This window comes from Suricata suricatta, chromosome 1 (assembly GCF_006229205.1).
Source record: "Suricata suricatta isolate VVHF042 chromosome 1, meerkat_22Aug2017_6uvM2_HiC, whole genome shotgun sequence".
Taxonomy (NCBI): Eukaryota; Metazoa; Chordata; class Mammalia; order Carnivora; family Herpestidae; genus Suricata; species Suricata suricatta.
The window spans coordinates 13,519,517-13,536,239 of NC_043700.1; the positions used below are offsets into that span (position 1 = coordinate 13,519,517).

A 16,723-nucleotide genomic window follows, 5' to 3' on the forward strand; every position below is an offset into this window, starting at 1 on the left:
AGACTTCATGTGTCTTCTAGGCCCCTTGACCCTTTAACAACGAAAGCTGTTCTTGACCTCAAGTTTCCATCTTCATTTATTGGACTCTGGGTCTTCCTTACCTTCTTGTCAGCTCATTACTGAACTTTTTCTTGTGCTCGTATCGGCAGCACATATACTACAATTTTTTCTTAACCCAGCATTTTAAACAGTATCTGGTAGGGGGGCACACCTTACACCCTAAGTCTGTGCAAATTTGTAAAATCAACCATTCTCTGAATTGATGTGAAATACAACACACAGAAAAATGAGTGTGTAATTCAGGTTTTATTGCTTCTCAATCATGTCATTCCATACAATTGTAGGCAAACAGACTGAGAAAATATACTGCGGTGCTCAGCAGATGATGGCCGCACGGATGAGGAAGTTCAAGTGTTTCCCAGAAGGTAGTGAGAGGCACCGCTGCCACCATCGGCCCCCACATTTGTCCAGTGCACATAAAAAGAGTAAAAATAGTTCATTGGCATTTAACTAGCATTATTCTTTGTCATCTCGGAGCCACAACGTGAGCCTGAACGACGTCAGAGTCTTCGGAGCAAAACAGTTCGTCCCACGGGCAGATGGAGCTGTTTCAGCTTCTTTCAAAACAAGCGAGCGAGTCGACACAGCCACGACCACGCACACGAGCCCCGAAACGAAAGCTGGCACGTCCCAGGATCCTGTCGGCGGGCTCGAACTCTGCTGTGTCTCTTACTTCGAGACAGAAGATGTGATTCGGCTTCTGGAAATCAGATCGCACTTCTTCACCGAGACTGCGCAGCATTTACTTTGTAGGTCGAACGACGGAACAGAGCCTGACCTCAGCCCGGGGACAGCCAGGGACACAACTCAAAGGGCTCTTCCCCTGAGGACCCGTCTTTGCAAGTTAATTATTCTTTAGAAATTCAGACGCAGGCCGCATGGGTGTAACTTGAGGAAGCGATCTGCTACAGCAGCGTTTGTAGGATTTTAAAGCCGGGGAGCAAAGGCGGCCACTGGGACTCACACGCACATCGGTAACTTCCTGTGTCCGCTACACTGATAGTTTCCCTATTGGTGGTTTTAAAAATAATCGAGCATGTGCTATGATTCGGCATTTAAAAACTTATATGTCTCTTATGATACAGATGTTGAGGCTGAGGAATACACAGAGATAACTTGCAAAGAGACAAGACTTGAAATGTGGTTTTATGTTTAACCCCTTCGAAGACCTCAGTTACCAGACCACTAAAAACGCACAGTCGCAGATAAATAGGAATTTATTAAAACCACTGTCTCTGACAACACAAAAATTAAATATTAAGGCATCTTTTACTCCCGCCTTGGTATATGCAGCAAAGAGAAACGTTTTAAATGGGAACCAGCACTTCGGGTCAAATGCTTTTGAAAGTATTTGGCAGATTTGTTTTTATATTCTCCTATTCCACACACCCCCGAAACCTCCCGTGATCAAACATCATGACCCAAATCAAGAGGAAAGTAGAAAACAGATACTTGTTTCCTAAAAGGAAGCAGTTCACCCTTGAAAAATAAGAAGAAACAACAAAGATATTATGTATAAAGTTCAAATACTAGTATTTCAATTTCCCTGGAGCAACTTATGCTTCAGTCATTAAGGGAAAGAAGAGACACAGACTTTACTGGGACGAGAAGTCTGTCGACACAGACCGTGCTGCGGAAAAACTGTTGACTCGGAATTCTGCTCCAAAGGGGCTTCCTACTCCTTTAAAAAATATCATATCCACTAGAATAAGACCATATAAATTCACATTGATTATTTCCCATTTTGTCTATTTATGAAACTCAACCATCTTTATGAAGGATACTAAACACTAGCATTATACCTTTTGTTAAGGCAAGTTTGTGAAAATAATTTAATACGACCAGATCTCTCCATGAACTTTCAGGTTAAAACATTTTTTTTTTCACACAAGAAACATACAAAAAAATTCTGGTTTATAAAAAGCCACCTCAATACCGGAAAAGAGTAACGAAGGATTTTGAACCTAGTTTACTTTTTAAAGGACGCTCTTCCTTGTCTCCCAATTCCAAGCACTATTCATCATCTTTAGAGCCAGTTTTGCTTAACTATAAAAAAAGATAAAAGACATAGTCAACAAGGTGAAGCTTTCATGTTATCTGAGTTCATTACTTCCACTTAGCATCAGAAATAAGTAGTTATAGTTGATAGAACACCACGCAGCAAGATTCATGTAACTACACCATCTACAGGTTTCACCGAACTTAACTAGTTTGCATCTTAAGGCTCAGCTCAAATAGGATTCATTAAAAATATAAACTCAATAGATCAAGGGGGGGAATCCCTCAAAGTTTGCCGAGAAATAAGCTGGAACCAAAAAGGTGCCATTTATTTTTGTTTTCCATCACAAATAATAAACTTAAGAACTTTTTAATTGTGGCAAAGATCTCCCACATAAATTAAGTACAGTTCCAAAAATGTGATAAAAAACTTAAATTGCACATCTTTTCTGAGAACACTCTAAGGAAACTAGTGAGGAGCAGGAGGAGTCCCCAAAGAACACACAGACAATTCTAACCAGAATAAAGACCCAGCCACCAAGAAATCCCCATTGAACCGAAAGCCCAAGAACCCCCGAGAACGTGAGAGGCTGTGAAAGGCAGAAACTAAGGGTGGCCGTTCTCCAGCATTCTGGCCTCAGCTCCTCTTCCCACTCTGAGGATCTTAAAGAGCTTGTTTTTAATGTCGGTTACACCTACTGCGTTTGAAGTTAAAACTGAGAAGTTTAATTCATGTTAAAAATAACAATAAACCCATCACATGATAACTGAGTAACAGTTCTTAAATGAAAACCTGCATTTTCTAAATCAAACTAATACAACTAAAGGTGAAGAATAGTGCCGTTTTACATTTTTGTGAGTTTCCTTATGATTGAGTCCAACGGAAGACAGCTGAGTCCTCACGAGTCTGCGGCCACGGAGCGGCAGGCATAACGGGAACCGGCCAATGAGAACGCAGCAACGAGTGTTAAGAACAAACTGACTTAATGTAAAAATGCACATACTTAGCTTCCACACCTACTGACTGCCTTGGAAAATTCTGGAAAAAACAAGACTCTGGAGGTGCACATTCTATCAGTGTTCTAAGAGTATTAGTGATGGCATGATCACACTTCCCGCAGCCTCCACTCAACACCACCATCCACTTGTGAGAGAATGCGGAGAAAGTGCAAACAGCACTTTAATGTTAGGATACAAATAGTTATGACCTTGCAGACCCCCAGAGGGCTTCCAGGACTTCCCAGGGGCCCAAAGATCAAACTTGGAAATGACTATTTTCCAACAGCTGGGCTAACGGCTTCTGAGTCCAAACCATGCCTAGGTAGGAACCTCCCTCTTAAAATAACTTTGGCCTGTCTCCCAAGATGACTGGATTATTTAAATCTTCATTTCTTTTTACATTTCTTGAAATTCTAATTTATATTAATAGGATTCTCTGAAAAATAAACACCGCAATTTCTGGAGCTAGGGAAGGACGGGTACTATCACCTTCAGATTAATCAGACAATTTTCTCTTCCCAATTTCCAGGGGGATGTGCTGCCTAAAAAGAGGCACTCCCATTCTGAGTTAGGAAGCGGCTCATTCTGAGGCATGAAGCATTCTACGGAGGGAAAGGACCGAGCTGGAGAGGCCCCTACAAGCCCACCTAGGACAACAAGCAGGCCCCAGGGGCATCGGTGCAGGGGGCTGGGCCAGTGAGAGAAGGCTGGAGAAGCTGTTCCCTGACAGGTGTCTCATGTACCGTCAGCCTCTTGCCCAGCAAGGGGACGAGACATGCTGCTTCTTTATTCCAATTGTAGCTCATGGTTCCCTACTCCCAGGGACTATTTTTGTACTAGATTCTAGATGCACGAAGATTATTTTCAACAGTTCCTATAGACCACGTATCCCATGGCCGGGCAGCTGATTTCCACATCAACTTCAAGAATATGCTGCTTGTGAATTACGTGTATTTGTAGGTTCTCACTAAAATCCTCATCTTCAACTACCCATGGATCCTATTAATCACGTCACCCAGCAGCAGTGGCTCTATTGACACGCAAAACTCATTTCATGAAGTCCTACAGAGAGAATTAACTTACTGTGTTAAGTATCACTTGATTTGAAACTAAGAATAACTCAAGAAAAAACATGGAGAGAAGTTGGCAAAAAACTTCAAGATGAAAAGTGAACGATTTTAAACAAGAAAAACAGGAAATTCTTCTTGACGATGATGGGAAACTCCATCTATCATCTGCCCCCTCTCCCCCCAAAACAAACCCAGAGGACCCCAAGAAACTAATTTTATTAAGAAATCAGAGCATTCCTTTCTGGGACTGGTTTCTTCAGTTTCCGCACCTGCTCCCGCTAATTCGTAGTCACAGCGAGGCACGTTCGTTCTTCAGAGGCACTTACGTAATCACCACACTTTACCGTACTTATAACTTAGTCTACACGTTTTCCATTATTTAAAAAAGGAAGATCTGACAGTGAAGGTGTAGGAAAGAAAAGAATGTGAAGGATATTTCAAAAATACTTACGTGCTGAAGTAAAAATGGAAACAGCCATCCCAGTAGGATTCAAAGGTGAAGGGGGGGAAAGAAAGGAAGATAGGAGTTTCGTTACTGGACGGCATAATTGTAACAACTGAGGCTTAGGTTATATGTGTTATATACCTTCACCACATCCACCCAGTTCCATCCTCGAGGAAGCTGTCCTTTGTGATCTACAAGATAAAATAGGAACTTTACTTCCAAGACCAAGCAGTAATTTTTAAATTAATTACTATTTTAATAAATAAGCGTTTACATACTATCCTATGCAACAGATTAAAATTTAAATCACATTAAGTTAGAAAGCTGGCTGGTGTATCATCACCGTGAACTGGAGGCACAGCTCTCCCGGGGACGCCGGCAAAGGACTTCGGGAGTAGCCCCTTTTCACATGTACCCTATTTCCATTCAAGACAAGTCCTGATATTAAGGGGAAAAAATATGGAAACGCCAGAAAGAGGAGCTAATCAATTTGTTTCATGCACTTGTACAATTTTATTTGCTTTCGATCAGATCGCTGCTCATTTAAGTAAGAAGCTGTGTTACTCTACTGCTTCGGGAGTGTTCCACACTAGGAAGCGAGGTTCAAGACATGAGACCATCTACACAAATGTCTGGCCTCAAGACTAAGAGGAGGCCGGTCAACTTATTCATTAACTTTTGTGGTCTGAGTAAATATGCATTATTTAAGCTAACATTGTTTAATCTGACAGGCCTTTCATCTATTGGGAGTGCTTGAAAACATGCTCAAACTTTATGTATAGTTTACAAGGTGATTTCTTTCTTGTGATAGAATATTTAAACGTGAAGAACAGTTCAATAAATACAATATAAAAATGTTTTAATTTAAAATGGCGTGATTTCCTTTATGTTTGATGTATCTATACACATCTCAGTTTATTGAGTCTTCCAAGTCTGCATTCAAAGCCAGTATGTTAATTTCACACACGGGAAACAGACACTAACCTCATGATGCTTATAGGATAGAAGCAACATTAGTGGAGCTCAATGTTAGATCCGAATGCATCTTTCCTCCTTCATGCCAATAAGAATCTCATCCCATTGTTTACTGCTTATGAGGGGCCTGGGAGCCGGGCACCAATGTGGGTAACTAAGATGTACCCAGAGCGCCATGACTGTCCCACTCAAGTTTTACTTAGAATCCAGGTTACAAACTCCTATACCATAACTACAGAAAAATAATGCCTTTTGGGTGGATATCAAAAAGATGGAGGTAGGGAACTAATAATGAACTAAAAATGAAAGGAATGCTCATAGGTCATTATGGACAAAAGCAATAGGTAATGAACTGACAGAAAAGCTACTGCTTAAAAAAGAGAGTAACTAAAATGCCAGAGAACAGATTACAATGGCTAACAATTCCCTGCTTCAGGGGCTCCTGCTTTAATTCTGCTTTCACATTAGGTATAATGGATTCCCAGATTTTTTATTCCACATACCAGTACAACTTCTAAAATGGATTTTGAGGGCCAACATGGGGTTGTGATCTTTTCACTCTGTCACACAGGATGTTAAACAAAGCATCGATAACCAAAAACTGCCATCAGTTTGTGAAAGAAAGGGCATTACTTTAAACATCGTCACCAAAGTACAAAGGTCAGTTCCTCTCCCTGAAGGGCAACTTGTAACCTGACATCAATAACACACACACACACACGTACACACGGACACACTTGTATATATGTATATGGTTTATATGCACCCATGGTAATGTTCTCATTGTTCTTAACTGGAAAACAGTTTACAGACTGCTATCAATTTACAAACTTTCAGGTTAAATAATGAGATCAACTCTTATTGGTGGTATGGGCTGGAATTTAGAACTCTCTTCCAAAGGTGCATACAAAATGACCCTGGCTTAGGAGACGCAGGAATTGTGTTCCTAAATCTTATGGTAGTTGTAGAAATGAATCAAGTACAGACAAAAGCATTAAACTATTTATTGCGTGAAGATTGAACGGTTTACCAGACTTCATCTCAAACGAAAGCTGGAGTTCAAAATGATCTGAGTAATACACGTATCTCCCATAGAGAGAAGCAAATAGGACAATCCCGACACGCGAAGAAGGGCACACGTGGGACACACGTGAGCAGCTCTTCTGCGGTCTCTCAGTCTCAACACTCGTTTGTAGTTATTTTGCCACTCGGTCACCTTCTCCTCACACGGTTCTGTCTGGTGGCAAAGTAAATATTTCCAATATACATCTGTGACCCAAGACAGTGTCTGATCCAATGTTCCAAGAAGGAAGAGTAGAAAACTCTTCCAAATCTAAATATACGGATGAAGCACTCATTTCATATTAAAAAGCAACCCATTTATCTGCATTATTTAAAACAAACAAACAAACAACACAAACCTGTTTTATCTGCCAGCTTACGTTTCTGAGCTTTGGAAAGTTGTTCTTTTTTGTCTTTTTTCTTACTTGATGGCGCTGTATTAGGAGTTTCAACGGAGATGATACTGCTTATGGGTATCTAGAAAAAAATAATTCCTATTCCAGTGTCTTAAAACTTACTGAGTTACACTAAATATGGCACATCCACAAACGAGTTGACAATTTTTAGGTTTATGATGTAAAAGAATCCTACATTATAATATTCATTTATTAGGTCAGGTGTCATTAGCACCTTGACTTCACGCTTCTAAAAGTTCACGTAGAAGGACTTCTATAACATCAGTTCAGTTATCATAACCAGGTCCCCGAGAAAGAAGATCTGACACCAGGATTACGCTGAAGCTCTAAAGTGCCAAGGTAATTGCACAATTCAGTTGATTTGCTTTATTTGGAAATTTAAATTGGTCTTTAGGAAAATCCCATGTGCCTACCCAGAAAAACCCTGATTCCCTGAAGAAAGGGAGAAAAATACTTGAATTTGGATTCATGCAGTCAGCATGAGCCACAAAATCTAAAATGCTTCCCAGGGGCCATGAGTGCTGTATGTGGATCACTCATCTGGTCCTCACTGCAACCTTACGAGGTAGAGGCCACTATGTAATCCCCACTTTTACTAGGGAACAAACTCAGCCTAGTGTCCCCTTCTGTCCCCCAAGAGAAGTCACAGAGCGAGGGTGCAGGGAGGGTTTTCTGGGCATGGTCCGGGCTCTGCTGCCACCCTCTGTGGCCCCTCTAGCGGCTGTTCTTCCGTGTCCTGCCAGGAATGTGGAAGCCAGAACTGCTCAAGCAGAGGATGCAGCCTTTGCCGTCAAACAGCTTCCGGCGTGGCTCACAAAGCCCGACTGACCTTGACTGCTTTCAGCACGTGACTTGGTTGCAAAGGTGTCTAATCCGTAGATGCCTGACGTCATAGAAGCTGACTGCTTCCTAACATACTTTAGAAATACAATAACTTTCTTCCTATTTAATGACTCTCTTTAAGCTTGCACCAGCTTCAAAGTGAACTGTGGCAAGACTATCTACAACTAAATATGCCTTATGAAGAAAGTAATTTCATACGTGTCTTAGCACTACCTAAGAGATCCTCTATCTAGGCTTTATGAAGACACGAAATACATTTAAAAAAAACTTGGTTCAATCATATCTCATTTTTTAAAATAACATTTCTTTTTTTTTTAAGTTTATTTATTTAGTTTTGAGAGAGAGAGAGATTGCAGGAGGGACAGAGAGAGGAGATAGAATTTCAAGCAGATTCTGTAATGTCAGTGCAGAGCCTGATGCGGGGTTCGAACTCACAGACTTCGAGATCCTGACCTGAGCCAAAGAGTCGGACGCTTAACTGACTGAGTCACCCAGGTGCCCCAACAGTATCTGTTTGGGCAGGCACATGTGTATTCTAGTCTTATATGAAGGGTAGCTCTAGAGGATATGATTTCATTTTTGAAGTTAAATAGATACCAAGAAATCTAAAATTCATTATTCTTATTTAACTCAGATATAATTCATTTTAAATCTAACACAAAATCGGGGCACCTGGAGGGCTCAGTCCATTTAGCGGCTGACTTCGGCGCAGGTCACGATCTCGCAGTTTTTGAGTTTGAGTCTCGCGTCGGGCCCTGTGCTGACAGCTCAGAGCCTGGAGCCTGCTTCTGATTCTGCGTCTCCTCTTTCTCTCTGCCCCTCCCCAGCTCGCACTCTGTCTCTGTCTCTCTCAAAGATAAATAAAACACTAAAAATTTTTTTTAAATATCTAACACAAAATCTCCAATTAAAAAAAAAATAACTAGTAAAGATCAATCCGTGGTGGAGTGAAACCAAAATAACAAAATAAAAGCTGGCCCAAACCAATCACAAGCTCACCGTGGAGGTAACGGGCTGGTGATTCTCCATGAACTGCTCCTTGTTGTCCTTGGCGTATTCAAACAGTGTGTAGGTCATGGCGGTCCCGAGGTTAACTTCCACTGCTTCCTGTAACTTGGCTACTATGCTCTGCTTTACCGCTGATGATCTACAACGCACAAGAAATATACTGCTAAGAAAAACGTAAGGGGGAGTGTTGCAAAAAGACAAATGAAAACAAAACACTACTCACATGGTGTTGTTAAAAAAAGCGTTCATAGATATGATTGGAGGTGTTTGGGGATAGGTTTCTGTCCAGGAAATCTCTATTAAGAAGGCTTTGGGGTCGCCATTTTCACCTATCTGAAGAAAAGGGAAATCTTAGGGTTGGAAAAAAGTGATACAGAGACAGAATATTTATTATGACTTTTAAAATGATGAATTATTGCCAATGCTCACAATCAAGTCAGAAATGCAGTATTTTGAAAAGCTCAGGAGTATGGGCTAAGACTTGGAGGGGCTGAGGGCCATGTAAATAGAGACTGACTTTCGATGTTCATGGCCTGTCTCTCCAAACAGTCCTTCAGTTTTCTCCAGTACCAAGACTGTCTTACATAATTTTTTTCTCATCAGAACTTTTTGAAGACAGAGACATCAACTGTGGGGGACAGGAAGAGAATGGACAAAAAATAATAATGCAATTTGAGACACCTCATCTTTGTCTTAAGTTTTCTAATTGCTAAATCATAAGAGGTGTTAAGAACAAGTAAACTGATACACATTAGCACAATTCCAAGAGACGAGAAAATGAAGTGTAAAACCTGGAGGAAAAAAGGCAAAGAGATAAGGCTTAGGGACACCTAAGGCACAAGGAGAACGTTCAAGATCTACTCACTTCGCAACATTCAAATACGCAAAGTGATACTATTAGCTAAAGTCACCATGGTGTACATTGCATCTCCCTTATTTACTTTTTTTAATATCTTGAAGTTTGTAACTTTTGACCCCCCTTCACCTGAATAATTTAAAGACGTCTCTTCTATTTCTTTTGCTCTCTCCAAATTTTTATTTGGAAAAAATTTAATCTCACAGAGAAGCCAGGATAAAACAATGAACACTCACTGACGTGTACCTCATTCACCAAATACTTCTGCTTTCATCCATTTCTCTTCCCTCCTTTCCACTGCAGAATCAACCCCTACCCCATCGGGGGGGCTCTTTTTCCTTTGCTTTTTGTTGAACTATTTGAAAGTAAGATGTGATAAAACATCCTTAAATATTTATTGGGTAGAGTATCCTAAAAATAAAGACATTTTCCTTTATAACCACACTACCATTATCACACCCAAGAAATTCAACACTGATACAGAGATATTATCTAATTCGTAATCCATCTAAAAAGTTCCCCAATCATCTCTAAAGTGTCCTTTAGATGTCTAAACCACCTCCTCAACCCACAAATCCGTAATCCACTAAGGATCATGGATTACATTTGGCTGCCAAATTTCATATTCTGCTTTAATTTAGAACAGTCCCCAGCCATCCTGCCTGCCTTTTAAGTATCTTTCATGACAGAAAGAATCTAGACCAGTTTTCTTGTATAAGGTCTCCAGATCAGGACTGATTGTTTCCTGTATTTCCGGTCAGATTAAATATTTTGGTAAGGATACTATGCAGGTGCTGTGGTATATTCCCATAGGATCAAATAAGGAGGCACATAAGATCTTCTGGAATCATCATTGGTCATACTAAGCTTGATCACTTGGTTAAGATGACAATTCTCCAAATCTCTTGAATGTAAAGATATCTTTTCTATTACTTTGTAATTAAGACGTAATCTGTGGAGTGACACTATAAAACCATGTGAATGTACTATTTCTCAACATCTTTTCACCCAAAGGTTTTAGCATCCATTAATGGTCCTTGCCTAAAACCATCATCATGCTGGCGGCTGTAAAATGGTGATTTTTAAAAAATTTATTTACTTATTTATTTGAGAGAGAGAGAGACAGAGAATCCTAAGCAGCCTCTAGGCTCAGCGCTGAGCCCCACACAGAGCTCGATCCCACGACCCCAAGGTCATGACCTGAGTTGAAATCAAGAGTTAGACACTCAACCAACTAAGCCAGCCAGGTGTCCCAAAATGGTGATTTTCTAATAAAACTATGGAATAAGTCACAAATCAGCATCTCCTTGCACAAAGCTATGCTAATTTCCACTGTAATATTTTTAGTATATACACTAGGGGTTTTAAAATATTTATATTTTGACAATAGCAACAGATTAAAAAATTTTCATCCCAAATTGTTATTTGTTTCACCTTTACTCTCTGACCACTAATTTTTTATTCCTTTCCCTCACCCTCAATCACAAGATACATGAATATAAGGTGAGGCTTAGAAATTATGTCAAATAAACTTAGGGCTCTGGTGATAGTCGCCTGTGTAAGTTGATTACATAATTGGTTTATGCTTGTGTTTCCAACGCAGAGATGATGAAAAAGTGATAAAAATTACTTGCTTTATGCACTAAGTCCTTCTTCAAGGCGCATGTAAACAAGGTGCCACGGGCCTCCTGCAGTGCTGGGTACAGAAGATACAGAGAGACAAGACCATGCCCGTCTTCAAGGGGGGCAGACGCTTAGGTAACTCACCAAACTGCACCGCGATCAAACATTTAAAAGGGATGCAACGGAGCATGAGGACGCGGGATGGCCAGTTCGGTCTGGACTCGAGGGAGAGCCAGGAGACCTGGCCCAAATCCACCACAGAGGAGCCCGAGACGGGGGCCAAAGGAGGAGTAAGCTGGGTGAGGGATGCGAGGTGAGGGGATGAGCAGATGACGGGTCTATGCGCACAGTATTGATGCAGGAAATGTGCCACAGGCTACTATGGTGGCTAATGGACCACGGTGGCTGGGACAATCTGGAGAGGCCGTGTGAGACACACAGAAGGGCCTGGAGTGTCAGGCTAAGAATGTAATCCTTAGTCCATCGGCAGGAGACACCCAGGGAGAAACCTTTTTAAGAGAAGGAGGGGGTAACTAATGACCCGTCTGGGAGAGCTGACTAGTGGGCGGTCTGTGAAGGGACTGGGAAGGGGGGGGGGGGAGGTGCTGCTGGGGGAGAACGCTCAGCGGGCTACTCCGACCCGGGTCAGGACTGTGCCCTGGCCCTCTGACTCTCAAAACAGACAAGGCTTCTGAACCTCACTTTTTCTTCTTGTTAAATCCATCCTGCGGTCACAGCGCAGTGTCCATCCTATGGGACACACACGTGTCCTACTGCATTCCATACACTGTGCTCAACAAGGGTCTGCTGTTAAGACAGATGGTTAGGGAAGGAGCGGTCTCCTGTGTGCTCAGGGGAGCGTGGCCGTTATTGGGGAAGCCCGGGGAGGTGGCTGGATTCAAATCGAAGAGTCATTGTTAACCCTGGCTATTCAAAGTCTTTTCATTGTCCTGTCCATGAGTGGTGTGAGGATTATTGAGCTCGAAAGGGAATCAAGAGGAGTGGAGCAGAGGGGAGAATATCTAAAGTAATTACAAATAATTTATTTCCTGTGATATCTATAATTATGTATTTATCGTGTAACTTACTTTAGATGGTGACATAAATGTAAGTCTTTTACAAAAAAAAAATCTTTCTCCTATTACTACTACTTATAATCACCTGGATATGTGGTTTTTATGTTATTTATTCACAAAATAAGAGATGGTGTTGTTTCATGTTGAAAAGTTATAAGTAAAATCCCTTTCAAAGAAAAATTGACTTAACAGATTTAAAATATATTCACATATATCGATAATATGGAATTAGGAAAATACCAACTTTTTTTTGACTATATCATAAGGTCGTAAAATTAATTCTGGATGTGGATTAGAGACCTGGATTTTAAATCTAGTGTTTACGAGGATTAGCTGAGAGCTTAGGGAGTTATGAGTGAGGAGTTATCTTTAAGATTAGGAGGCAAAATTACAGAATTTCCAAGGTGTCTTCCATTTCTAACATTTGATGATTCTGCCACAATAAAAAGAAATTTATCTCAGTTTTTAAAAGTTTCTGAACTGGGGACACCTGGTTTGCTCAGTGGGTTAAGCGTCCAACTCTTGATTTCAGCTCAGGTCATGACCTCAGGTTTGTGGGTTCAAGCCCCTCGCGGGGTTCTGCACTGGCAGTGTGGAACCTGCTTGGGATTCTCTCTCTCTTCTCTCTCTGTCCCTTCCCCACTTGCTCCCCCTCCAAATAAATATATAAACTTAAAAAAAATAAAAGAAATTTAAAAATTAAAAAAAAATTTTCTGAATTGTTTTCAAAAGTTAAAAATAAGTGATGTCATGGTAAGGAGCTTTCACTCAAATGCTTTGGAAAATCCAAAGATGTAATAAATTTAAACCACTAAATTCAAAATACAAAATCATTATTAAAAAAAAAAGCATTTTCAATAAGCTTCAGTCTTTCCTGAAAATATGTTTTTTAATGTTTATTTTTGAGAAAGAGACAGAGTGTGAGCAGGCAAGGGGCAGAGAGAGAGGAGACACAGAATTCGAAACAGGCTCTGAGCTAACAGCAGAGAGCCCGACGTGGGGCTTGAACTCACAAACTGCAAGACTGTGACCTGAGCTGACTCAGATGCTTAACCGACTGAGACATCCAGGTGCTCTTAGCTTCAATCTTTTCTGGAACAGTAGCAAGGGCTCCTGTCTGTGCCACCTCTTACCCTGTACTGGAATGAAACCGGACTCAGTTCCCGGAAACTTTCATCTCCTTCATAAATAGAACGTAATGCTTCCAGCTCCATCTGAAAAAAATGAATCAAATGAGTTTTGCTTAGTGGTAAATGGATTGAAATAGAGGGTCTTTAGTTTCAGATTCAAGCCAACTCAACTATGTAAAACTTAGCCGCCTTTTATCTCCTTCCACGTTTATAATGTATGTATACGATGTATACAATACACATGCATATAGTAACAAAATATTAATACTAATAGTTACTTAATAGTTACTTTAATCCCTCCCACAGATTGATACCAAACTTGAAAAAACATTTATGGACAACAGAAAGAACTTAGAAAAAAAAAAGATGGTTAGAAACAGGTTGACAAGGATCTACCCAAGATGTAAAAGGGGCTGCGAGAGAACATGTCACTAATAATCCTTGCCTGGAAACACTTCCTAGAACACTGTGGACTGACAGATGAGAGGCTCCATCACTGTTGTGATGTCTGATGAGCGCTGGAGAAGAGAAACAAGGGAAGACAGCACCTGGGTATGGGTTTTAGTTTTCAGAAAGATGCATGTCATGAATTCTACAAACGAAGATAGACAAAATTTCAGAGCAATTAAAGAAACAGTTCCTGAGGTCCCAAGGGAATAGAGACTAGAAGTCCCTGAGCCTTGGCAGCATACGGAACACAAGATAAATGTAAGCACCCTTTCCTAGAGAGAGTGACCTGACAGGCACATCAGGGAAAGGCCCAGAACAGTCTACCTGAGTTTTGGCAGATTTCTCTTGCTACCTTCCCAGGAAAACAAATATAGGAGTTCAAACCGGATTCAAGAACAACTGAGATTAGATGAGAAAGAACAACCTTACTCGAGATCTAATGCTATTCCTCCTTTCCCACATTTAACTATATTTCCCACATTTAATCCTTTTCCATATTGTAACTAAGGAGTAGAACAGGAACAAAGATGGAAGGTAGGCTTAGCAAATTTATGAATGACAATTTGATGGGATAGTGAATCATGCTGGGGGCAGAAGAATTCAGACTATCCTTGGAAAACCATCTGCTAACAAGATGACATTTTACAGGGTGGGTGGAAGAATTTATCTCAATTACCTAAACAAGAAGAGGAGGAAAGACTAATTGCTTTGTACATGGCCCTTAAAGGGTTATAATGGACAGTAACCGACAGTAGGAAACAGGACATAAACATAATCTGTCCACAGTCACACGATTCCAGGACACTGAAAGAACAAGAATGGACATTCGGAGAAAAGCTAAAAGGAATCATTGTGTATGAGAACAGGACATCGGAAAAGCTGCAGAAAACTGTCTTCAAAGATGTGAAAATCAGTCACGAGGAAGAATAGAATAACATTATTAAGATGGAGATCTCTGGGCTCCACAGGAATTCCAAGTCGGTAAATCACAGGCAGAGTACAGGCATCGGGTTCTTTACAGGTAACTTCCAATCCAGAGATTCTACCACATCTATCATGGTAAGGGGCTACCTTTCAAGAAAGATATTCTAAGTGAAGAGTCAATTACTTTTCTAGGAGACTTGGATTCCAGTCCTGAGTCTGCCCTGGAGCTCACTGTGCAGCCCTGGGGCGTTCGCTTTACTCCCACAACTCTTTTCCTCATCTGTACACATGACGCCACTAGAGAAGGTTCCCCTAGAGATGACCTGTGTCACTCACTGATCATATGATTCAAAGTCAACGTGGCATTTCATGAGAAAATATCTGAGCACAAAAAAACTACATGATTCCGGTGCCACATGTACGCTCAAAATAGACTTCGTTTCTACTGGACAACCACCAGATGGATAAAGGATGCCACCGAACAATACGGCCAGAAACCGGAGACACTAGTGTCATTATTTTCCTCCACCAGAAATTTAACTAACTCAGCGATTCCTCTCCTTATCGACCAATAGATTTTAAAATTGAAAAGTGATCAGATTCCAGATAGCGTAACTCAATACACAAAAGCTAAAACAAGAACCTTGAGGATTTAAAGAAGAGCCGAGAGCACAGGGTCGCCTACCAAGGACACTCATCCTTGGGGCGTGGGGCCACCCCCGGGTTTGCAAAACTGAACGCCGACATGGCGGGGAGCGCGGGCAGAGGAGGACCCTTCCCTTTTCCGCACTCCTGTAACCCCCCACCCCCGCCGGCAGGACACCCGTAAACTTGGGGGCACCCCAGCCAGGCTCTGGACGCTGCAGAGGGGCGATCGCACCTGCGAGGGTGCTCGTTCCGGCGCCCAGGTCGCAGCCGGGCCTCGTCGGGTCAGCCGCCCTCCCTCAGAGCCGAGGCACCGCGCCAGCGCAGGGAAAGGGGCGTCCGGCCAGGGGGACTCACCTCCTGGTCCTCGTTGGCACTCATCGCGCCGGTCGCGGGACGTCTCCCGGGAGGACGTGCGCGACGACGAGAAGGCAAGAGCAGCGGCCCCCAGCTCTGGGTGTCCTCCCCTGCCGCACCCCGGGCTGCGGGGGCACAGCCCTGGCCCTGCGGACGAGAGTCACGCGCGCCCCGGGCCTTCGGGCAGCGCGAAGCGGCCCGCGGGGGTCTGTGGGCCGGGAGCCGGAGGCCGAAGAGGGTGGGGCGCCCGGGACACCGGGGAGACGTTGCAGGGCCTTGGCGGCAGAAGCCCCGCCTTTCCCTCCTCCTCGCTTCTCCTATTGGCTCCTTCTCTCCCCGCCCCTATTTCCCGCTCCCGTAGAAAAGGGAGCGCCTTCCTGCGTTTTGTGGAACCGCGTGAAGTTTCCGGCCCGCGGTTGGTGTGCGGCGCTGTCACTCAGGTCCAGAAAGTGCTTCCTGTGCCTGCGCAGGCTGTACCGGGAAGTCTCGCTGGCTGGGACGGGCTCTGGGGCAGTGACGGTAGGGACGGGCCCCGGCGTTCTGTGACACCCCGCCTGCTTCCCCTCGTCCACCCCCGGCCGGCGGCGACCGGCCACAGCTGCAGCGGGCCCGGGGCGTGCGGCCTGGGTGAGTCCGGCCCCGGAGACCTGCGGGGCAGGCGAGACCGTCGAGGGAGAGAGCTGGCTCTTAACTATGCTAGTTGCGAGGGCCTGCGTTTTCCCTCGGCGTTTGCGGGTGCAATCATGGCGTTTCCCTCCTAGCCCCTAAAGACAAGACGCACCTGTT

General features: G+C 42.8%; 2 protein-coding genes across 8 annotated transcripts in view; one reads left to right on the top strand and one right to left on the bottom strand.

Annotated features, from left to right (window-relative positions):
• Positions 1-287: 287 nt before the first annotated feature.
• Positions 288-16,229, bottom strand: RWDD4 (RWD domain containing 4). Of its 5 annotated transcripts, none has more exons than XM_029934286.1 (8): positions 15,938-16,229; positions 13,565-13,645; positions 9,100-9,209; positions 8,868-9,036; positions 6,990-7,086; positions 4,714-4,763; positions 4,579-4,581; positions 288-2,106 (listed from the first exon to the last, which is right to left on the bottom strand). In XM_029934286.1, the coding sequence occupies exons 1-8, from the start codon at positions 15,959-15,961 to the stop codon at positions 2,074-2,076; spliced, it is 567 nt and encodes a 188-aa protein (XP_029790146.1). In that variant the 5' UTR covers positions 15,962-16,229; the 3' UTR covers positions 288-2,073. The 5 variants fall into 5 exon arrangements, with proteins under 5 accessions (XP_029790146.1, XP_029790130.1, XP_029790139.1 ...); XM_029934270.1 differs by having other exon boundaries at positions 6,969-7,086; XM_029934279.1 differs by having other exon boundaries at positions 6,969-7,086; positions 8,868-9,015; positions 15,938-16,227.
• Positions 16,230-16,354: 125 nt separating this feature from the next.
• Positions 16,355-16,723, top strand: part of TRAPPC11 (trafficking protein particle complex 11) — a 66,138-nt gene continuing 65,769 nt past the window's right edge. The window contains exon 1 of one of the 3 annotated variants that reach the window (XM_029934310.1): positions 16,355-16,564. The gene's annotated coding sequence lies outside the window, so the exon portion shown is untranslated. The remainder of the gene's footprint in view (positions 16,565-16,723) is intronic. The other 2 variants (XM_029934319.1, XM_029934312.1) reach the window with 2 other exon arrangements.